Source organism: Neoarius graeffei, chromosome 13 (assembly GCF_027579695.1).
Source record: "Neoarius graeffei isolate fNeoGra1 chromosome 13, fNeoGra1.pri, whole genome shotgun sequence".
NCBI classification, from domain to species: domain Eukaryota; kingdom Metazoa; phylum Chordata; class Actinopteri; order Siluriformes; family Ariidae; genus Neoarius; species Neoarius graeffei.
Genome location: NC_083581.1, coordinates 49,796,800 through 49,821,207, shown reverse-complemented (window position 1 = coordinate 49,821,207; position 24,408 = coordinate 49,796,800). Strand labels below are relative to the sequence as shown.

Here is a 24,408-nt window from a genome sequence, read left to right as displayed (position 1 = left end):
CGGAGGAAACCCACGCGGACACGGGGAGAACACACAAACTCCGCACAGAAAGGCCCTCGCCGGCCCCGGGGCTCGAACCCAGGACCTTCTTGCTGTGAGGCGACAGCGCTAACCACTACACCACCGTACTGCCCCAATAATAATAATATATTTTTAAATAATTAAAAAAAAAATAAATAAATGAATAAATATATTTTTTTGGGGGGGGGCAGGTAACCCAGCCCAGAAATGTCTAAAGTACTGAGAGCAATAACAAAGCATTTGGTTTTGGACCGTTGAGGCTTGTTGATTTATCAGCCTGTGTTTTCAGAAGTGCTTGCTTGTTGACATGCTCACTCACAGGGAGTTGTTCTCTGACACACTGGCAGGAACAATAACAACAACAAAACACTGTTTGGACTTGTCTATCGTCATAGAGACAGCGCACATCGACGTTTTGGGAGACTGTAAAAGCAGAATTATCGCCGTTAATTGTCAGCATGCACCGGTAGGCAGCTGAGGGGTTGCTGTCATTTGCTGTGTTCTATTTCAGTGAAGTGTGCAGTCTGTACAGAGGGCTTGCTTGAGGGTGTCAGACAATATTTATGAATGTTGAAAATTGTTTGAGCCAGTGGTACACCTCTACGAAAGCTTGCACCCATACGCTCACCCAGATAGCGTGGGAAAGTGTGTGCGTGAAGGTCAGCCATTATATTTCACTCACAGCTGCAGAGAAATAGTCTAGCGGCATGTTTACTCGCAGCCCGACACAGCCGGCTTTACTGGAACCCCTTGTTTGTTTGGGTTGCGGAGCCGTAATTAAAATGCAATCTCCAGGTTTGTTTTCACAGTTGTTGTGTACCCCAGTGGATGTATTGTTTATACAGATCCATGAATGTCATTTTAATTATTCTGCTTATTGTACACAGTTTAAAAAAAAAAAAAACCTTGAGTGTTTAATGCGTTACGATGTGTCTGGATTAAAAATCAGTAATTGCTTCTGGCTAAATGTTGCATTTTGAAACTGGTACATTTTTGAACATTTGTATTGATGTACATTTGTTTTCTTGTATAGCTGTTTTACTGTCGGTGATAGAATGTCAAAGTAGAAATGAGTAATGCATTTGACTTGTAATTTTTTTAAAAGATATGTTTATCTGTTTACATATGTAGGTCTTTTGATGTTTTTAACTCAAAATGTTATTAATGAGGTCAGGCCCGTTGGGTGCAGTCAGTGTTCCAGTTCATACCAAAGGTGTTCAGTGGAATCATCTTCCTTGATTGCAGAAATTAAGACTTTACAAGTGTTCATACACTATATAGCCAATAGTTAGTGGACATCTGACCATCACACCCATGTGTAGCTCTTCTGCAAACTGTTGCCACAAAGTTGGAAATACAAAAACATCCTATACAACTGTGTATGCAGTAGCATCTCAGTTTCCCTTCACTGGAGCCAAGAGGCCCTGTTCTAGCTGAAGCCTAGGTCACAACCGGCCGTACGTGCTCCTACAGCCGGTCTACGCGCAAAAAACGCAAGAAACGCACGGAGGGCGCGCATGTGACGTGCTGATTTTCGAGCCGTAGACTGGCCGTAGACCGGCCGCAGAGGTTCTTTGTCATGTCAAACAAACTCTACGGGCACTTACGTTTTTTTCAGGTTGCAAGTAGGGATGGCGAAAACTAAAAAAAAAAATCTTGACCGACCACCGAGCCTCATTAGCCGGTTAAAGTCGGTTAACCTATGAGTTTAAACAGGGATGCAAACGTCGCACCTTTTTCACGGCTCGTGCAGATCCGATTTTTTTTTTTTTAGGGGGGGCGTTGGAGTGTCTGAATAATTTCATCAGAGTAAATTCTGTATTAAAATTACTACATAAGCAAATGCCGTTACAGTCCATGAAAAAGCCGTGAAAAAGTCGGCATCTGCGCCTTTAGTTTGTGTGGAGAGATCTGATCTGCAATAACATGCAGTGTTGGCTACAGACCGAAACATACTTTCAGAATGCACTGGCCAAGGCAGGACTAAACTCGATGTGCCTTCTAATAATAAATTTAAAAAAATAAAACAGAATAGTAATTTGTAAACTAAAAAGCCTGTGTCTACACTTTTTTCTTTTGCCGAGTGGCAGCTGTGTTCAACTGGGGCGGGACATGACTGAATGGGTGTTTCTGATTTGTCAGCTGTCTTTAACTGGGGTGGGAGGGCGGGACATGACTGAATGGGTGTTTCTGATTTGTCAGCTGTCTTTAACTGGGGCGGGAGGGCAGGACATGACTGAATGGGTGTTTCTGATTTGTCAGCTGTCTTTAACTGGGGCGGGAGGGCGGGACATGACTGAATGGGTGTTTCTGATTTGTCAGCTGTCTTTAACTGGGGCGGGAGGGCGGGACATGACTGAATGGGTGTTTCTGATTTGTCAGCTGTCGTCCTTACACCGCATGGCATGCCCCAAGCGTTTACAACACAGAATTCCAGGTTCTCCGCTCCAAAATCGGCAGCTTCAAAACGATTGATTTTTTTTTTTTTTCACCGACAACCAAAAAAAATTAACCGGTTGACGTTGATTCGGTCAACCATCGGTCAAATGGTCATCGGTTAACATCCCTAGTTGCAAGACAAACTTACGGCCAATGTGCGTCTTTCTCCACAAACAAAAAAAACCGCAGCGATTTGGGAAACGCCAAAAATTGCACGGCCAAAAAATCGTACGTCCGGTTGTGACCTAGGCTATAACAGTGCTCCTCTGTGTAAAAAGTGAGGTCCATGAAGGCATGGTTTGCTAAGGTTGGAGTGGAAGAACTCGAGTGTCCTGCACACAGCCCTGACCTCAACCCCACTGAACACCTTTGGTATGAACTAGAACACTGACTGCACCCCCAGGCCTCCTCACCCAACATCAGTGCCTGACCTCATTAATATTATTGTGGATGAATGAGCACAAATCCCCCCCCCAGAGACACTCCAGAATCTAGTGGAAAACCTTCCCAGAAGAGTGGAGGTTATTTATAACAATAAAGCGGGACTACATCTAGAATGGGATGCTCAACACGCACATCTGGGCGTGATTGTCAGGTGTCCACAGACTTTTAGCCATATAGTTGTATGTATTAAGCTGTCAGAAGGTCTATGACTAATATAAACCCTTGAACTGCTTAAGGGGTCTATCCAGTGCAAACGCTGACACGTATCCCAGAGTGAATGTGGATTTAGTTGAAAATTCCTGCCATTATGTGCTGTACTGTGACCGGAATATTTAACTGTGCAATTATTCTGAATGTGGAAAAGTCTTGACATTTTTACCAGTTTGTTTGTTTATTCATTTATTTTTATCATAACAATCACATCACTACTAACAAAGTTTTTCCTGTTGTGCGCATGTGTATGTTTTCTTTTACCGGCATACTTGAGGATTATATACGGGCATAAAAGTGTAGCAGTTCATTCGTAGTTAGTCTTGAATGGTTGAGTCTGAAATATTGCCTTTATTTATTTATTTGTTTGTTTTTGCTTGAACTTGAAGATGCTTTTTATTGTTATTTAAACATGGAGACACTTTCATAAATTAAGCAAGCCACTTCTGTTGCACGGATGTCTGTATCATGTGTATGTGTTGTGTAGGTGCCTGTATCGCTGGCCATGATGACTCCTCAGGTGATCACACCTCAGCAGATGCAGCAGATCCTTCAGCAACAAGTCCTGAACCCTCAACAGCTGCAGCTGCTTTTACAGCAACAACAGGCATTGATGTTGCAGCAGGTTCATAAACTCATCAGTTCAAAACATTTTCTGTCATCAGATAAATTGGCAGTTTGATTATAAATACATGTCTATTGATCATTGCCACGTACCTCTTCGTACTGTCATGAGTACAGGTAGCTAAACTGTGTTCATTATAACTGCTGTTTTGCAGCAACAGCTCCAGGAGTTCTACAAGAAGCAGCAGGATGAGCTCCGACTGCAGCTCCTCCAGCAGCAGCACACCGGCAAACTCAGCAAAGAGGTGTGTGGTACAATTTTCTGCATTTCACACTGCATTGCTAAATACACCAGGGCTTTGAACCGGTTCAAGGAACGAAAACGAAAACCGGGAACTTTTTCTATTTCACATGGAACAGAAACAAAACCAGAAACTTTATTATTTTTTATGCTCCGGAACAGAAACGCTTATTAAAAATAATGGTAACCGGTTAATACCGGTTTTTATTTCGTTCCTCAAAGTTTCCGTAGCCTACAAATAAAAAAAAGTCATTCTTCTCCTGCGCAAGTTTCTATGACCCGCTGGGGTTCACTTCCTGTGTGACGTTCGCTGACCGAATGGAGAGAGCGGGAGGGTGGACTACTATCATGTCTCCACGTGATAATAAGTGAGTAAGTGCATTACTGAGTGTCTGAGCAAAGAAGAGCCTGAACGTTGCAACCTCCCTATTGGCTGTTTGTAAAAATGTATCAGTTGTTGCCCTTCCCACGGGAATCATCGCGGGCTCGAGAGACGAGACCTGACGAGTTAGTTCGTTGGTAGCAGAACAAAATGTCTGGACACAAATCGGGTTTTCAGAAAAGGAAAGAAAATAAACGGAGGGTCGAAAATACAAAAAAGGAGGCAGAAAATGCAAAACGAGTTTTAAGGTAGGACAAATGGTTACTTTTCTGAGGCAGCCCGCCGTGGCTGCCTGCAGGCTTTCAGTTGTCATTGAATGGTTACTTTTCTGAGGCAGCCCGCCGTGGCTGCCTGCAGCCTTATTTATTATAGCCCATTTAGTTAAAATAGTTGATCTAAAATGTTTATAGTTATGTGATGGTTGTCCTGATTTAGACTGGTGGGGGTTTTTTTGGGGGGGGTTGCGCGATGTTGCACCCGGGTCCAGATTAGGGCAGAACCGGCCCTGGCTACATTTCAGGTGTAGTTTGTTTTATGTATGTATGTACTTGCATAGATGTGTACTTGGTCTTCCAATATGGCGCCTAACAAAATCTCGCGGCGCGGTGACGTCATGCGGTAGCCCTCTATAGGGCCTGACTAGCCTTTGGTAACACACTAAACGAATTCTCTTTCATTTTTGGCACTTTTTCTGTTTGTGTAGATGGGAAGACATACTGAGAATCCAAATCGCCAACATTTGAAATAATAATTGTTTTGAATAATTTCTTGTCTTATTTAATGAAGGTTGTAATAGAATTAGCCTACATTTGGCTTAAGCTGGATGAGACAGAGACATAATTTTATAGCCATTTGTTAAACAGCTGACAGGGAACGTAATTAACCGTTCCGGGAACGAAATTTTTTTTGTTCTAACCGGTTCGGGAACGTCTATTTAATGGTGGAACCCAAAACCGGAAACGTTAAAATTCCGTTTCTGTTCGGAACGAACCAATAGGAAAAAAATTCTGGTTCAAAGCCCTGAAATATACCAATGAGCTAGTCTGGCTAACGCAACTTCAAAGCTCTGCGAGCATTGGTCTGGCAAAGATATTAAGCCCAACCGTTTCCCAAAGCGCGTGGTTGACCCGCCTCCCTGAAATGCCTCAGTTTGCTACTGGTCGAAGCCAGAAAAGGTTGTGACGAAGCTTAAACCAATCACATCACTCTTTCCTCTGACGTATGTGACGCGACGGAAACTGCTTGAGTAACAGGAAGAAGATAAATACCTCCAGGGCTGCTCTTTGCTCCGTTTTCAATGAGAACTTCCCGTTGAATGCTTTCAATACAGCATCTACCGCTGTGTCAAAGGCTTGCCGCTGCTCCATGTTCGTAATGTTTCTAGTGAATGAAGCGCTTCCGGCATAGATTCTGTAAACAATCTATGGCTTCCGGTCGCAGTTCTACTACGTCACTGCCTTGAACACGCCTCTACCCAGGGCCGTTGGAGATGCTCAAAGTTGATTGGCTCCCGATTTTTCGGGAGCTTGGAAATGCTGTAGATAGCTTGCCTTGCCAGACTAAGCTCGCAACAGGCCCCCGTGTTGCGTCACACTTAGGATGGGCAGGCCCAGGCTACCAATGAGCATATTTTTAAATAATTGCCTTTTTTTGTGTGCAATTCCTGTTTACAGCTTTTTTTTTTTTTTTCTACATTTTAAGTATAGGGATTTTTTACTTAAAATTTCAGGTGCAAATGCACCACTTGAAACATATTTCAGTCCAGTTGTTCAAACCATTTCAGGTCTCAATCCCATTTTAACCAGACATTTTTCAAATATACGTGTATCAGTCTCCTAAAAAATGACAACCAAAACTCCCTCCTGACAAGTTTTATAACCCACATGGTCCATGACTGCCAAAGTCTGTGGCTTTTAAGAGAATAAAACGGCAAACAAAATTTTGATCTTTGATGTGGCACCCGTCTTTTGCATGAAACAGCTGGAAATAAGGGAAACCGCAGTTGGTGGTTATGACCTGATTTGTATACGAGGCGTGATTTGCCAATCTGATATAAATCTGGCTAACTGGAAATGCATTTGACTACAAGTGTAAATGCATGTGGTTAAGATGTTATCTGAATACATTCCAGGAAAAAGACGCATGGAATGAACCGGTATAAACAAGATCAAAGATTTTAATGTAATTGGTTCATAGCATGGGTGTCAATGGTCCTGATGAGCCTGACCTACAAACTGTGTGCTGCCTTGGGGTAGCCTGTTTGGTAGTTTCTGGTGCAGTGACACTGTGCTGTGTGAATGTTCTCTCCAGCAGCAGATGCTCGCCCAGCAGATGGCTGTCCAGCAGCAGCTTCTCTCTCTTCAACAGCAGCATCTGCAGAGGCAAGGACTGCTGACTCTCCCGGCCACGGCACTCACATCGCTGTCCCAGAGTATGTACAAGTATAGTTTCTTCCCCCCTTTCATTTTCATTGCTTATCTTCTACACTCAACTGTTACAGGCAGATTTCCTCACAGATCTTGTATACTAGACTAGAAAGTATTTTAAGCTCAGTGGAAGTTTTGACGTTTCTCTAATACGGGATGTAGAGACTGCTTAACCTAAATGATGTATTAAATTTTGACTAAACTTACTAAAGCAAGATCATAGTTAGGTTAGGTGGTAAATGGTCTGACGTGTTAAACAGGTCTGATTCCTGCAGAACTGCAACAGTTGTGGAAAGATGTGACGGAGGTTAGATCGGAGGAAAAAAGCAGTGGTGAGAAGTCACCCTCTTCTTCTAAACCGCCTGTTCTTAACCAGCACCCCAGTACCAACGGACACCACACACCCCGGCCAGTCAGGAGAGAGAGGTATGACCCAGAGATAACACAATGCCTCATACAGTCCCGTACATGGGTAAAATCTTTACTCTCTGGTTCTTTATCATCTGAACTGTACTGGCTTAGATGAAAAGAATTCAATTTGTCAATGTTAATCTACTGATAAATGTTATTTGGGGTTTTTTGTTTGTTTAACATTAGCCTTTTTTTATCCTCAAGGGTAAAATTATAAATGCCACCATTACGTTTAGTTTATTCAGTTTCATTTTGGTATTTCAGGTATTTTGTGGTGCAACAAGGGGGGAAAAAAACATGTTAAGCAAGAGTTGCAGACACATTCACGTTTGATCATTATTGGCTGGTTTCCGATTAGGTCATGATTTGTTTGTAGATAGATGACAGTCTAGAATATTAATTTATAGCCTGCAGGTTTGTACTAGTCAAAAGTTTGGACACACCTACTCATTCACAGGTTTTTCTGTATTTTGCCATTTTCTATATTGTAGAACAATACTGAAGACCTCAAAACTATGAAATCACACGTGGAACATTTATATAGCATTTTCACATGCACCTCTGTTCTTTGGTTGGATGTTTTGTACGCCCCCCCCAAAAAAAAATCTCTCATCATTTCATCCACTCTACCAAATATTTCTTGGACATGTTTTATATGTACAGTACCAGTCAAATGTTTGGACACACCCTACTCATTCATAGGTTTTTCTGTATTTTGACGGTTTTCTCCGTTGTAGAGCAATACTGAAGACATCAAAACTATAAAATAACATATGGAAGATGTATGGAATTATGTGGCAAACAAAAAAAAAAGTGTTTTAAAAAAAAAAAAAACCTAAGCATGTTTCAGATTCTTCAAAGTAGCCAGCGTTTACCTTGATGACGCTCTGCACACTTGGCATTATCTTAACAAGCTTCATGAGGTAGTCACATGGAACGCTTTTCAGTTAGCAGGTGCCTCATCAAAAGTTAATTAGTGCAATTCCTTGCCTTCTTAATGTGTTTGAGATCAAACAGTAAATAGTAAATAATAAAAATACAGTAAATAGTCGGATGCGACACGAAATTGCAATGTGAAAATGCAAAAAAAAAAAAAAAATCCTTACATGTTTTCCCCCAGAATTTAAGTTGAATAATACTATATATGGTAACTCGAGGCTGCATACTTTAGTTCCTAACAAATCCCGAATTTACCTGCGTACATTACACCACAGAATGGAGGTGGAGGCGAAGTAGAAAATACAAGTTTTGGTTGACAAATATATTTAGCTGCACAAACCTTGCTGCAGTGTCCAGCTTCGTGGCTCCAAAGGAAGTAGGTTACTCTGAAGGGAAACATCTAACTTCTGATGTAATCCAAAACCTGAGTGGTTGAACTTAATTTCCACAAATTGTCCCATGTCTCCCCACTCTCCCCTAATAATTAAAGACATGCTCTCAAGAAAGAGAGAGATGGTTTTGGGTGCAGACGACAACATGAAGAATTTCATAATCTCGTTCAAGAGTTGAACCTGAGAGAGAGGATGCTGGGCAACAAGAAAGAAGCAATGCTCACAGGTGAAATATAGCCGTTCAGCTTCCGGATGTGAGTGAGGCCAGCACATAGCAGACGTTCACCCCTACATTTGAGGCTGTTTTGCCGGCTGTCTCCTGTGTCACCATATGATGTCTGTTCTGCACAATTCGATTCGTTGATGCGTTTATTCGTGGTTCGAAATTTCAGAAAATTTAATCTCGTTGCAGAAAATTAACCCCTTCCCCTGTGTGTAAAGGCCTTAAAGCGAGATGGCCTTTCAATTTCATAAAATTGGTGAAATTTAGTTCCCTCTGAAATTTGGTCATTGTGATATATGTTTGTTTCTGTAATATCTCACAAAATATCAGGCCATTCTGTGGCTAGGAAGTTATTTAATTTGAGGGCATTCCCGAGCAAATAATGTGCATGAAATCGCTCACTTCACGCAGTTAAGTAGACAGAGGAAGTCCGTGTGCGCATGCGCAGGTTTACCTTTAACTGTGCACTGGCAGTTACATCATTTTGTTGCTAAACGAACAGCTGATCACACTGAGGTGCTCACCGACTGCCGATATTTATTAGTTTGGTCCTGCGTTTCCTTTCCTTCGCAACATAACGTCTTTTCTTCTCGCTTTCCGTTACTGTAGTCGGTCTAACACGTTTCATTCGCACACTTGCGTCCTCCATTTTTCGCTCCTGTTTCAAATTTGTATCCCACAATGCCTTCCATGAATGGGGAAAGCCCACCACGTGATGCATGACGTAGTATCTTGAATTGGGTCATGGTGAAGCAGGGAAAAAAAAGCAGAGAATTTAGGGCCATGTGGCCCTAAATTCATTAATTGTTCTGTTTTTAAAAAACCTAATAAAATTTGGAAGTCTGTGATTAGAATTCAGTAGCTTTCGGTCCACTAAACAAAAATAATTGGGTGTCAGGGAAAATTCATGACCTACACTTGAAAAATCTGAAAGGCGGCCTACCTTTAAGGACAAAAGTAAAACAAAGAAATGATGAACACTGGTGATAATATTGTCCGTTTTTGCCCCACAGATAAAGTAGTTCCACAACAAAGGCTTAACTGAGATCATATTCTTTTATAATATAACACTATCACTTTATTTAGCAGTTATGTAGATGTGGTTTCAACGAACATCAAAATAGTATTTATTAGTTCAATCTTTGCACTTTGCCTTCAGTATAAACTTGACACAGGTTCCCTCACAATATTGGGGAGAAATTTCACTTTTAATTTTCCAGACAGGTTTGCTGGCAAAAGAACTGGTTCTGTGTGTCGTTTACCAGCAAGGATAATTAAATGTCTGAAAAATGGTACATAGAATAATTTACTTCGGAGCGCAAGCAACAGTTAAAATTGCTTCATGCAGTACTTTGCCCATCCCTGATTGAGGTTACAAAACATGAACTGTAGGCTATGACATTACTCAACGGTCACAGTTATAACTTAGACTTCGGTCATGATGATGATGACGATGATGAAGGCAATAATAATAATAATAATAATAATAGTCTTCTTTCAAATCTGACCAAGGTAGGCTACATGCTTTGCACTTTGCAACCAGTCTGCTTGCATGGTTGAAGCTGACTGTTACAACTGAACTGTATAATTGAAACCATACCATGTTCATCAGTCCAAGAACTGTTCAAAGCACTGCTGGTTGATTATCACGATATTGGGTTCTACACGGCTGATATATTTGAAGGGCACAGCATGCAAATTAAAACAAAGAAATCTAAGCTTTATTCTGAATCCCGTTGTTCCCAGTTAGTATTCTGTGGGCATTTTGACATGTCATCATGCCAGTGCATACTACAGTTGGTAAATGTAGTAAAATTAATGCAATGTCGTTTCCCCCCTCCACTTTGAAGCTTAGTACATGTATTTATTCTCAAGATTTGGCTCCCATACTCCTCCGCTTTATTTCTGAACAAAGCTGTTTACCTTCCAGTATTTGGGGCATGTCACCACAAAATGAGTTCAGTATAGCAAAAGTTCATTCTGGGATACAGTGATCTGCAATGTGTGTGTGTCAAAAAATGACCCACTTTATCGTTTTTTTTTTCTCATTTTGCTGAAATAAATTCCTTAATCTATCATGTATCCATCACCAAAATATTGTATTCTAAAGCAACCTATAAATATGAATTTGCAGGCCAAGTAAATGTGTGCTATGAATTAATGTCAGTTTGTACATCAAATTTACAGCTGATGTTCTCTCAGCATGATTTTCAGTTAAAGGGGAACAGAGGGCAATATATAGAGTAAATATAACAATAAAACACACATTAACGAACCTTATTCAAGACTTACAAAAGTTTTTTTGTTCTAAGGTTGGAAAGTTATAGTGTTTTGAAAGTAGCTCGAGCAAACTATTTCCGCAGCTTGAACAGCCCGCCATGATATTAATTTTATCCAATCAGAATGCACGTTTATTTTCTCTGCGTAACACTCATGATGCATGTATGTGCCCAGTTGTGTTGGCTCATTGAGGTTGGGAATAGCACGTGTGAAATACCTGTTTCTGCCTCTTGCGACGATTTCGCAAGTCCACGGGTGGCGCCTATCTCATTGCAGCAAATCAATTCTGCTGGACTCGTGAGCAACTCCACGTTACATTTTCCGTACGAGCACCACGCCGTGTCACCTGCACGCAGACGCTCTGCCCCACGCTCGCCATGCCCATGGTCAGCATCAGTCTCATCCTCGCCATCATCCGAGCTTTCTTCTCTTCTTTCATCACCGGAGTCGAGAGTACCTCTCCTAGGTTCAAACTGGTACCCTTCTAAGCCATAGCCTGCTTGCAGTGTGTCTTGCGGGATCTCTTCGTATGATTCGACAGAGCTGTCGTTTTCACTTGATGCGCCCGACGCCATGATTACACGCTTATCTCCTCTATTTCGGAGAGTTCCGCTAGTGCAGTGGGTAGCGCTGACGTCACGGTCTTTTAAAAATGGCGACTCTTGTGCGGTTTAGCGTATAAAGTATTATATTTACAATTACCAAGATATTTTGTTGTTTTCTAGTATATAAATTTGATAGAATACTTAAGAATACGTTACTTTGTCACATCAGCAACTGTATATATTATATTTGGTACCCCTTTAAAATGATGATACCTTAAACATTTTCGCTGATTTATCTGGATTGGCTGCACCAAATTTAACAAAGGACCCCTTATTTTAAGGACAAATCACTGTACATTTAGAATACCCAATAAAACAACTTTGTTTGTTTGACCAATTGGACTCATTTTGTGGCGACACCCCATTTTATACCTATCAGGGAGCTGCTGTAAAAATTCTGACTGCTTGTTTATTGATGGATGATACTAGAAGGTTGTGGTAGATTCCTGCAAAGTATTTTTCAGGACAACTGTCATTGTGTTGTGTGTCCTCAGAACTGTCCTCTCTGCTGTGCGTCTGTTATTGTTTGGCTGAAGTTGCCGTGGCTGATATTAGTTCAGGGTGAATGCTCAAGGACTGTGTGGTCAGGTTCATGTGTCATGTAAATTCTGCCTGGCAAAGTGGCGCCTGCAACTAAAACCTTAAGTGCATCCAGTGGCGTGAAAAGCAAGGTCTCGCTCTCTTACTGAAGATGGAGATGTGCCGTCGTCATTTTTTCCTGTTGTTTTTAGAGCCTCTCTCTCTCTCTCTCTCTCTCTCTCTCTCTCTCTCTCTCTCTCTCTCTCTCAGACCGTAACAGAATGGAGTTTTAAAATCTTGCCCCTTTGCCTGCATTTTCTCTTTGAGAGATCTAGTACTACTAGAAAGGGTTAAAATGCGAATTGTTTATTTCAAATCTGCTAGTTTTATGTCCTTGCTTTAGTTCTTCACTTAGGAAAACTGCTTAAACCACTGGACTAAATGAAGTGCTGCACAGATACATGAAATCAAATGAGTTTGCAGAGCTTGCTGTAACTTTATATGAGTGAGTCACTGCTGTGTTTAATGTGTTGCTGTGCTTGTTGTGTCTTTTGATGTGTGGGTTGGGAACTTTAGAGCTTCATCTGGTTCAGTGACCAAATAACTCTGTAAACAAATTTTATTGTATTTGCATTCTCTTTTAAAGCTGCATCATTTGTTTGTCAAATGTACTATGTATCATTTTTGACTGTGCAGGTTGTGAGATAATTTGTTTATATGAGGCAGAGCAACCGGTCTGGAACACGTATACTGAGTAAAGGGTCATATTAGCTATCGTTTCTTAAATACTAAAATGTATTCCAGTTACTTCAGACGGAAGACTGTAGTATATCCGATGAATATTTTATTCCCGTCTCCACCAGCCTGTCTCATATCACGTAAGAATACGGTCAGGTTCATAATTATTGGCACCCTTGTTAAAGGTTTATATCTCTCTTTCATGTCACATCTTGTATTATGGGGACCACATTGGAAATAAGTTTTTAACTTTTTTGTGTTGTCCCTGGCAATATCTCAGGGCTTTGAACCGGTTCAAGGAACGAAAACCGGGAACTTTTTCTATTTCACATGGAACAGAAACGAAACCAGAAACTTTATTATTTTTTTATGTTCCGGAACAGAAACGCTTATTAAAAATAATGGTAACCGGTTAATACCGGTTTTTATTTCGTTCCTCAAAGTTTATGTAGCCTACAAATAAAAGTCATTCTTCTCCTGCACAAGTTTCTATGACCCGCTGGGGTTTACTTCCTGTGTGACGTTCGCTGACTGAATGGAGAGAGCGGGAGGGTGGACTGCTATCACGTCTCCACGTGATAAAGTGAGCAAGTGCATTACTGAGTGTCTGAGCAAAGAAGAGCCTGAACGTTGCAACCTCCCTATTGGCTGTTTGTAAAAATGTATCAATTGTTGCCCTTCCCACGGGAATCATCACGGGCTCGAGAGACGAGACCTGACGAGTTAGTTCGTTGGTAGCAGAACAAAATGTCTGGACACAAATCAGGTTTTCAGAAAAGGAAAGAAAATAAACGGAGGGTCAAAAATACAAAAAAGGAGGCAGAAAATGCAAAACGAGTTTTAAGGTAGGACAAATGGTTACTTTTTAAGGCAGCCCGCCATGGCTGCAGGCTTTCAGTTGTCATTGAATGGTTAGTTTTCTGAGGCAGCCCGCCGTGGCTGCCTGCAGGCTTATTTATTATAGCCCATTTAGTTAAAATAGTTGATCTAAAATGTTTATAGTTATGTGATGGTTGTCCTGATTTAGACACTTTTTGGGGGGGGGTGCGCGATGTTGCACCCGGGTCCAGATTAGGGCAGAACCGGCCCTGGCTACATTTCAGGTGTAGTTTGTTTTATGTATGTGTGTACTTGGTCTTCCAATATGGCGCCTAACAAAATCTCGCGGCGCGGTGACGTCATGCGGTAGCCCTCTATAGGGCCTGACTAGCCTTTGGTAACACACTAAACGAATTCTCTTTCATTTTTGGCACTTTTTCTGTTTGTGTAGATGGGAAGACATACTGAGAATCCAAATCGCCAACATTTGAAATAATAATTGTTTTGAATTATTTCTTGTCTTATTTAATGAAGGTTGTAATAGAATTAGCCTACATTTGGCTTAAGCTGGATGAGACAGAGACATAACTTTATAGCCATTTGTTAAACAGCTGACAGGGAACGTAATTAACCGTTCCGGGAACGAAATTTTTTTGTTCTAACCGGTTCGGGAACGTCTATTTAATGGTGGAACCCAAAACCGGAAACGTTAAAATTCCGTTTCTGTTCGGAACGAACCAATAGGAAAAAAATTCTGGTTCAAAGCCCTGAAATATCTACAGTATTTTGTATTTTATGTTTTTTTTTTTATACTCATGTTTATTTTGAATTATTTTGTTACGTTTATCATTTTTATGTACTGTATTATTGCCAAATATATCAAATCAAAAAGGTTTTGGAGGAAAAAAAACCTGTGTATAATTTCACATTGACAGTTATGAGAAAAATGCACACCTTTTAATTGAGGCAAATTTATTATAGTAAAATAAAACATCCTTATTGAAAATGCATCCTCCATCATCATCAAAATGCCATTTGAAGGAATGTCTTTAGGAAGAATGGTGTTCATCTCTCCAGCACAGTACAGAGACATATAGAATATATACACATAATTTAAAAAATTTTTTGGACGCGAGTTGAGATCAGTGATCTCATGATAGGCCGGGCTGACTGGCGGCTGATTTAGTGCCTTGATTCTCATTTTGAAGAATGTTTGTTTGTTTACTGTTTGTGCCCTCATTTTCTGTATGCCCCCACATTGTTCTGATAGATGATGTAAACAGAACATTTTTTTTTTTATTTCAGGTCTGTCATCTTATCTGATATGGAGAGCACAGTAATAATAATATTAAAAGTAATTGTTAAAAGACGGTTGTAATCGCACAGTCTAAAACTGGGTGAATACCCCCCCGGTCACCTGCCTGTACCCATTGAGACTTTAATAACTTACTGAGTTTCAATAAAGTCTGAATAACTTAGACTTTATCAGTACACATTGAGACAGATGATAATTTGATAATTGAATAAATAATAATACAAAATGGTTAATATTGATTTTATATATATATATATATATATATATATATATATATAGCGGAGTTTATTACTTGTCATTTATCATGTGTTTCTGTGGCAGTTTTTGAAATGATGCTATGATGCATGCTGATGTTAAGCCTAGGTCACAACCGGACGTACGATTTTTTGGCCGTGCGATTTTTGGCGTTTCCCAAATTGCTGCGGTTTTTTTTGTTCGTGGAGAAAGACGCATGTTGTCCGTAAGTTTGTTTTGCAACCTGAAAAAAACATAGGCGTCCGTAGAGTGAGTTTGACATGACAAAGAACCTCTGCGGCCGGTCTACGGCTCGAAAATCAGCATGTCACACGTGCGCCCTCTGTGCGTTTCTTGCGTTTTTTGCACGTAGACCAGCTGTAGGAGCACGTATGGCCGGTTGTGACCGAGGCAATAGAATACAGCCATCCTTTTTGATGTATGATAAGGTAGAGAATGGGATTACATTGTATTAACCAAAATTGATGCTTTTCCTTCTTAGCCTAATACATTGATAAGACTTGTGAGCTCACTGCCATCAGGTATTCAGAAACTGACTTAAATATGCTGTTTTGTATTACAGTTCACAGGAGGCTCAGAGCAATCACCCACTCTATAGCCACGGTGTGTGTAAGTGGCCTGGCTGTGAGGCTGTGTTAGGAGACTTCCAGTCTTTCCTCAAGTGAGCCTCTCTTCCCCATTTTCTCTCTCTTCATCCCTAGTAATGTCTTGCTCACTTGCTCTCATGAGCACTGTGTATTCATCCACTATATGTAGAAACAGAACGTTTTGTTTTATTTGTGTTTAGGCAATAACAGACTTGCTTTCTTCCTGTTTTTTCAGTTGACCAAGCACAGTTGTTTGGCTTAGTTGACTCACACCCTAGAATTCAGTTTGGCTTTTATCACTAAGAATGTGACTGCTCTTGAAGAAATCTGAGTATAGGTTGAATATTTTTGAATCATCAGTTAGTATGAAAATCATTAACCTTCTCAGTTTAAACTTTTGAAATACATGCATACTCCACTAAAGCACTTTACAAAGAAAACCAGAATGTCTGTATGTTTCTGTCTGTCTTTTCTTTCCTTCATTCTTTCTTCCCTTCCTTCTGTTTTTTCCTCCTGCCTCTCTTTGTCGGCTCATTTCAATATTTGCCTTTCTTTCTTTCCTTTTTCCAAAATCCCCCACCTCTCACGCCCTCACTCTTCCCCTCCTTCCCCTGTGGTGGAGGAGTGGTGGGGCCCCTCAGGGTTGAGCTGCACTGCTCTGTGATAAACAGTGTACCCATGGTGATGGTGGCCCATCCCTCCCAAAACAAACAGCAGGAGGATGTTTATGCGTGCCCCCTGCGCTGACCCTGACCCCTGCTCCCTCTCTGTATCTCCGCCCTGCCTTATTGCCACAACACTGCCTTTGTTCTTCAGCTCCACTCTAAGTCAGGCTATTAAAAACACACTAAACTAATCATCCTGGCCTCGCCCTGAGCGCTCTCTGTGTACATTAATATTTCTCTTGTGGAACTCTTTGTTGTTCTCTCTGGAATTGTATGCTCTTAAACACTGATAAAAGCACAGCAGACTTCCGCTGAAGGAAAATAATAAACAATACTCTTACTCTTGTGCTTATGTATGAAAAACTTTTTTCTGAACTGCTTGTCGTCTTAGCAGAAAATGACTGAAATGGATTGTAGTGTTTATATTTGGAATTTGCTTAGTTTTTACACCCATGTAAATGTATTTATATGGGTTCTAAGCTCATTTTAAAAACTTCAGTGATTTACGTTTGAGTTCTCTTGATTTGTGATCTAGATTTTATTTAAAGTGTTGTTTTGATCAAATATTCAGCAAGGACTGTTAAATATTCTAGCCAAAATTGCACTTTGAGTTTTTCCCTCAGAAACTTGGAACCAGACAGAATAAATGTGACATTAAAAATAGACTACGCTGCCCCCTAGTGCTTAATGTTATAATCACAGTACTTTAGCAATGTCACAAGGCCCAGCTTTGTAAACAAAAAAAAGTGTGTGTGTATACACACACACACACACACACACACACACAATACATACACAGCTGTCTGGCATTGTAATAAGGCGTTGTTTTTCTTGTTTGTTTTAATGAGCCTTGATTTACATCTTTCTCCTGCAGGCATTTAAATAGTGAGCATGCACTGGACGACAAGAGCACAGCTCAGTGCAGAGTTCAGATGCAAGTTGTTCAACAGCTTGAACTGCAGGTACTTGTAACAGTGTGCTAAATGTAAAGTCGCTCAAATCTACTGTGAACGCCATGTTTTTATTCTATATTGTGTGGTGGTTCTTACAGAAGAAACGCCATTCGACAGCATAAAAATATTTTTAATCTAATCCAAGTATTAGGAAAATACATTGTTTGTTTGTTTTTCTTTAAGATATGTGAGCAATTTTACAGTATGCTAATATGTCAATTGCATTTACTTTAAACAAATGAAAATTTTTTTAATTATCTATTTATTTATGTAAGAGGTTATTTATAGCTCATAAACAGGCTTTGTGTGTTTAAATTTCAGAGTAGTGCATTTTATACATGGGGGGGGGGAATATTTGAGAAGTCGTAAAAAAGTCCTGTGAGCAAGTGAGTTATCTTTGTGTCATCTTTGTTTATTTGCCAAACAGCTAGCAAAAGACAAAGAACGTCTCCAGGCCATGATGGCCCACCTCCATGTCAAATCTACTGAGCCAAAACCAACTCCACAGCCCGTAAGTACTCTAGCACACCTTACAGACCAGCTTATAGTTTTATGTTTGTAAGGTGTTGGGGACGCATTCTATTGGGTTTGCATGATTTAGCTGTTATGTCAAATGTGTAAAGACCGGGTGCTTTAATCTGTTTAGAAACTTTTATTGACCAAGTGACAGCCTTATGAAATTGCCAGGAATTGTAAATTTGCAAGTTACATGTTTGGATGGCATCACAGTTGCAGCTCATTATGAATTAATGATATGCTGATATATTAATTATATATTGAATAGTAGTGGGCAGAATCTCATCTCATCTCCTTATCTGTAGCCGCTTTATCCTGTTCTACAGGGTCGCAGGCAAGCTGGAGCCTATCCCAGCTGACTATGGGCGAAAGGCGGGGTACACCCTGGACAAGTCGCCAGGTCATCACAGGGCCGACACATAGACACAGACAACCATTCACACTCACATTCACACCTACGGTCAATTTAGAGTCGCCAGTTAACCTAACCTGCATGTCTTTGGACTGTGGGGGAAACCGGAGCACCCGGAGGAAACCCACGCGGACACGGGGAGAACATGTAAACTCCACACAGAAAGGCCCTCGCCGGCCACGGGGCTCGAACCCAGGACCTTCTTGCTGTGAGGCGACAGCGCTAACCACTACACCACCGCGCCGCCCCTGGGCAGAATCTGTCTGTAAAATATGTAAAGTGCGTGGTACCTGCATTTGTTCGCTTTGTAATTTTCACAGAAATGAATTGCGGTGTTTTGGGAGTCAAAAAGTCTTCTTTCTTTAAGAGAAATCAGTCAGTCTCTTATTGTCTTTAATTCAGTGATTTTTCTGTCATCTAAATTTATATGAGATGGATTTTAATTTTTTTTCAGTCGTTTGATTTGGCTGAAAATGTAATGGATGTGTGTGTTGTTGAAGGTGAATTTGGTTTCCAACCTCACACTGGCAAAGGCCACTGCTCCCAAGCCCACTCCCTCCATGAGCCTTTCCCAGAGTGCCACAGCACCATCAACACCACTCACATCACTTCCTCAGACTCCCAGTGTCATCATCCCCAGCAGCCTGCATGCCGTGGGCCCCATTCGCAGACGCTACTCTGACAAATGCAACCTGGCTATGGACCAAGGTAAATTCTCCTCTGCAACCACAGTTACTTGCACGTAATTCCATGATTTCTCCAGATTTATTTTTTCTTTCTTTCTAGGTTATGGTATCACGATAAATTATCTTCCAAACCTAACACTGTGACTGTCTTTCAGTATTAGTGTTCGGTTAGTTGGAATATGAGTTGCAAGGATTTTGAACCGAGGTATAACTTTTGACTAAATTGTCAGCTTCTCTTTTTTGCTTCTCAGACATTGTGCAGAATAAGGAGTTCTATTTGAGCACGGAGGTCAGACCACCGTTTACATATGCAGCTTTGATAAGGCAGGTAAGGAACATTTGTTTGCCACAGCAGGCCTTACCCTAGGTGGAGTAGCAGACTGTGTTGGAATTCTTTGTAATGTCCTTATATGGTCCCACTTTATCTTAAGTGTCTTTAATAATTGTGTAGTTAAACATAAATTATATAGGCAACCATCATGTAACTACTGTGGCTGTTTGCACTGTTACAGATTACAGAAAAATTGTGAATCTTGTACACCTATAAGTACATAAGTGAATCTTGACACTTGACCATTCTTATCCTTCAGTTTCTGTACTCTGTGTTACGACATGCCAACTTCAAGAAAATCAGCTTAATATTAATAGCATCAGATTAAGATTAATCTAAATTAATATCCATTTGAGTTTGACAGTGCGTTCATACTAATTACACAGGAACTATCCACCTGTACCTTCTGCATGAAGTAACTCTCTAAAATAAGTGATCAGTTCCTGTGTAGTTGGTATGTAGACGGTCATAATCGGAAAGATAATTTTGTTGAAAAATACAGCTATTTGTGATGGACCTGATGTGCTATTAGAACTATCAGGATTCAGTTGTGTAACTGGAGCCAAGACTGATGTTCGTGCTTCTTTAGGCCTGTTTAATAGGCTACTTGCTGTGTATCTGTGTAACTCTTGAGAGTATCGTGTGTGGCCAATCAAATGGGTGCAGTCAGCAAGTCCACTGGGGTAGGCAATGAAAGATATGTCATGTATTGATGAATCATGATAAAAATTTACGATGTTTCTAATCAGTGAAATAAAAAAAATGAATCATGATTATTATTATTATTATCATCATCATCATCAGGCTGTGTAAGTTTTCCTCGCTGTAATTCTGTGGTTTTAGACAGCAGAGGGCGCAATAATGAACAACAGTGTGAATGCAGGTAACTTCACCTGAGGTGGAAATAAGTTGTAATGCCGTGAAGACGCACAAAAAAACAGATCTGAAATGGGAATGAGATGTTGTGTGACTGGCTCTACAAACAGATTCAACAGGAAATTGGAGCTCTCTTTTTACAGACTGCTGAAAGCTAAAGAAAGAGAACAAAGGGAGATAGTAAAAATGTTCATAAAAGTTTATTAAGAAATATCTGTTAACTTTTTATTTTTAATAAAAATAAATGTTTTCGTTAACAGGAGATAAATTATATTTACTTCCAACCTTTACACGTGTGGGTAAATAATTATTGTTGGTTTAAATAAAATGAAACAAAAGGGTTTTTTTATTTCACAAAAGGAATATTTAATTTGATAAAGAATAGGAAAATAAATGTAGCTTTTTTTTTTTTTGGTAATAACATTTTCTTCATTTACATTTTTTCCCCAAAAAATGTTGTGGGAAAATCGAATCATGAGCCCAGTATCTTAAATCAAAGCGAATTGTGAATTGGGTGAATCATTACATGCCTACAAGGGGGCATAAAATTAAAAAAAAAATCTGAATAAATATTTTGCAATTCACTATGGAAATATTTGAGAGAAGAAGCAATGTACTGGATGCAATACGGAGAGGACTCCTACTACTTGCTTCCAGGTTCTAAATAACAGACACAATTAGATATTAAAGTTGACCACATGGGACAAGTGTGGCTATTGTCTATTAAATGAGAATGTTATTGAACTTTCAGAACTTACTTGGCTGTTAATCTGAATTAAATTATTATATGATCCAATGTCCAAAGCTTTAGTTTGGCCAACTAAGACACTATGAGATTGCTGAATCCCTGCAAATCCATATTTTAGCAAATGAAGCTGTGGTATAATTGTGTAAGCATGTGGTTCATGCCCATGATGATGAGTGGAGCTGCAGCTGGACCATGTTTTTTATCTTACTGCAAGTGTTTAAATCTTATTTCTTAATAAAGCCCTTTTCAGGTGCTTTATGCGAATTATAGCGCTGCATGCCAAGCTCGCAGCCAGATTGAACAATTAATCCCAGATGAACACATTCTTTCGTGTCACTGAAATGGGATGCATCATTTGGGGTTGTATTCATGTAAACAATCCGATGAGTAGTGGGGTGCCTTTAGCTAAAATGCATCCAAGACACAGGAATGTATTTCAGGGCAGAAAAACCAGGAAATACTTTTGTTTGCTTTTGGACTTCAAGGCTCAATACTTTCATACTTAATCAATCAGCATTTGCCTGAAGCATGTTTGATGCATAGCACTGCAGAGACACAAGATGTACTGCCAGGAGTTTGGAGGTGTGCTTGTTATCCTGTCCGTGCGCAGTGACATGCTACACTTACCCATAAACCTCCTTTTTAAACCAACTTTAATCCTGTTGTAACAATCCAGTCATGGTGGCTGGATACATTTATAGTTGCTTGTACAGTTTATGTAGCTATCAGACAGATAATACACTGTGGGTATAAAAAGTCTATGTACCCCTAAAATGGCAGGTTTTTGCGAAGTAAAGAAGTAAAACTTGGAATAAATCATGTCAGAACTTTTCTCATCTTTGCTGTGAAATTTCAAAGTATACAAATAAAGTGAAAACCGATCAGAAACTTTTTTTTTGGGGGGGGGGGGGGGGGGGACTTAGTTGTATAAAGGCCTCTGCATGCTCTTGCGACAAGGCTTTCGCAGATAGCTTTTCGCAGACAGTTGTAATTTATCGTTGAGCGGGGAGTAATAGGCGTGCACGATGTTATTCACCGGCACAACGCAAGGGGGCGCAAAGTCGGTGGGTGTGGTTAGTGGAGTGTTTATCCTCCGGTTACTTATAATGACTAGAACTTTTTTTTTTTAATAATGACTAGAACTGGAGTCGTATAGATGTACGTACTTCCTCAATCAACCGCTCTTCATGCTGCTCCATCTTCGCTCGTGTTTTTAAAAATGGCGGTCGTGAAAACAAAACAAACCGGGAAAGTAAGGAAGCGGAAGTGCGTGTACAGCGGATGTAGAGTGGACCAATCGGAGCCCTCTTGTCTGCAACGCTGTCTGCGAGGCTTCTGCGGTGGTCACAATTTTTGGGAGGTGCGCGCAGAGTGTCTGCGAAGGTGGGGCGGGCTACGCAGACGCTATCTGCGACGCCGTCTGCGAGGACTGGGTTGTCAGCATAAATTGGCCTTAAGTATGCACAACCCTAACCTAATACTTTTTGTTGATGCACCTTTTGATTTGATTACACCACTGAGTCCTTTTGGGTAAGAGTCCATCAGCATGGCACATCTTGACTTCGTAATATTTTCCCACTCTTTGTTCCAAAAACATTCTACATCTGTCAAATTGTGAAAGCATCTCTTGTGCACAGCTTGCTTCAAGTCACCCCACAGATTTATGTTTGGGCTTGGGTCTGGGCTATGGCTAGGCCATGCTAAAACATTGGTCTTCTTTTGGTTAAGCCGGTCCTTTGTTGATTTGGATGTATGGTTTTGGTCATCATTGTGCTAAAAGGTGATATTCTTCTTTATCTTCAGTTTACTAGCAAATGTCTGAATGTTTTGCACTAAAATTGACTGGTATATTTATAGCTATTCTTAATTCCCTTAATCTTGATAAAAACACCAATTCTGGCTGAAGAAAAGCAGTTGTAAAACATGATGCTGCCACCACCATATCTTTTGTAATTCTGGAATGATTATACCTGTTTGGAATTGTTCTCTTCAGACCATAACACATTTTGCCACGTGGTTTAGGGTGATTTAGCTGGGCTTGGATGTTTTTTGTGAGAAGGGCTTCCATCTAGCCACCGTAGCCCAGACATGAAGAAGACGAGAGATTGTTTTCATGCGCAGCAAGTGATTACTACTTGTCAGATATTCCTGCAGTTCTTTTAATGTTGCTGGTGGTCTCTTGGCAGCCTCTTTGGTAAGATTTTGTCTTGCCCTTTTGTAAATTTTAGATGGATGTACTGTTCTCGGTAATGTCACCGTGGTGCTCCGTTTTCTCCAGTTGTTGACAGCCTTTACAGTGTTCCGTGGTGCATCTAATGTTTTGAAAATTCCTTTAAACCCCTCTCCTGGTCTGTATCTTGCACCAAGTGAGATACCATACAGACTTTGTAAACTGTTTGTGGACCATGGCTTCACCAGTCAGATGAAACCAAAAAGATGTCAAGAAAATCCTATAGAAACAGCTGATCTTTATTTAGGCTTAATCAGAATAATTTCATTGATGACAGATGTATGATGATTATTTTTAAATGTGATTGGTTCATTCTGAACACAGGCACATCCAAAAATAAAAAATATACAATGTAATTTTATATGTTGTAATTATACATTGTGGGTGAGAAAAGTTCTGACCTGATTGATCTTGGTTTCATTTTTTTTTCCCTTCACAAAAACCTGCTGTTTTAACGGAGGGGTGTAGACATTTTATATCCACTGTAAAGTGGGGCCTCATATTATTGCATATTGTTCACTGAGATCTGGTTTGTAAATTGTGTACATGACTATACTAATTTAAACAGTGTAACCATCAGTGGATAGATTATGATGCATTTATCTTTTTACAGGCGATTTTTGAGTCCCCAGAAAAGCAGCTAACACTAAATGAAATCTACAACTGGTTCACGCGAACCTTTGCATATTTCAGACGCAATGCAGCAACATGGAAGGTAAAGTTTTGCTACAGGCTACATTCATGTTTCAATACTCTGTCGTTGCTTTAGTGTTTGATCACCATTGCGTTTAATGAGATCAGCCTAACAACGTGCAACATACTGAAATTTTAATGCTTTCATCTCTTTGGCTTGTAGAATGCAGTACGGCATAACCTCAGCCTCCACAAGTGCTTCGTCAGAGTGGAGAATGTGAAAGGAGCTGTTTGGACTGTGGATGAACTGGAGTTTCAGAAAAGAAGACCTCAGAAAATCACTGGGTGAGTGGAACCATTCTTTTCTGGACAGGGATGCCTCTGCCACCAACAAGCCTAGTCCTTCTTAGGGATGTTAACCGATGACCGTTTGACCGATGGTTGACCGAATCAACGTCAACCGGTTAATTTTTTTTTTTTGGTTGTCG

The 24,408-nt window shown here is 40.3% G+C and overlaps 1 protein-coding gene across 5 annotated transcripts in view; it reads left to right on the top strand.

The window, feature by feature from the left end:
• Nucleotides 1–24,408, top strand: part of foxp1a (forkhead box P1a) — a 128,566-nt gene that overhangs the window by 88,609 nt on the left and 15,549 nt on the right. For 3 of the 5 annotated variants that reach the window (XM_060937959.1, XM_060937960.1, XM_060937963.1), the window contains 11 exons: nt 3,602–3,739; nt 3,894–3,983; nt 6,672–6,792; nt 7,048–7,213; nt 15,846–15,944; nt 17,410–17,497; nt 17,916–17,999; nt 18,917–19,124; nt 19,354–19,430; nt 23,901–24,002; nt 24,144–24,265. In XM_060937959.1, coding sequence (XP_060793942.1) covers nt 3,602–3,739; nt 3,894–3,983; nt 6,672–6,792; nt 7,048–7,213; nt 15,846–15,944; nt 17,410–17,497; nt 17,916–17,999; nt 18,917–19,124; nt 19,354–19,430; nt 23,901–24,002; nt 24,144–24,265 — 1,295 coding nt within the window. The remainder of the gene's footprint in view (nt 1–3,601; nt 3,740–3,893; nt 3,984–6,671; nt 6,793–7,047; nt 7,214–15,845; nt 15,945–17,409; nt 17,498–17,915; nt 18,000–18,916; nt 19,125–19,353; nt 19,431–23,900; nt 24,003–24,143; nt 24,266–24,408) is intronic. The other 2 variants (XM_060937961.1, XM_060937962.1) reach the window with 2 other exon arrangements.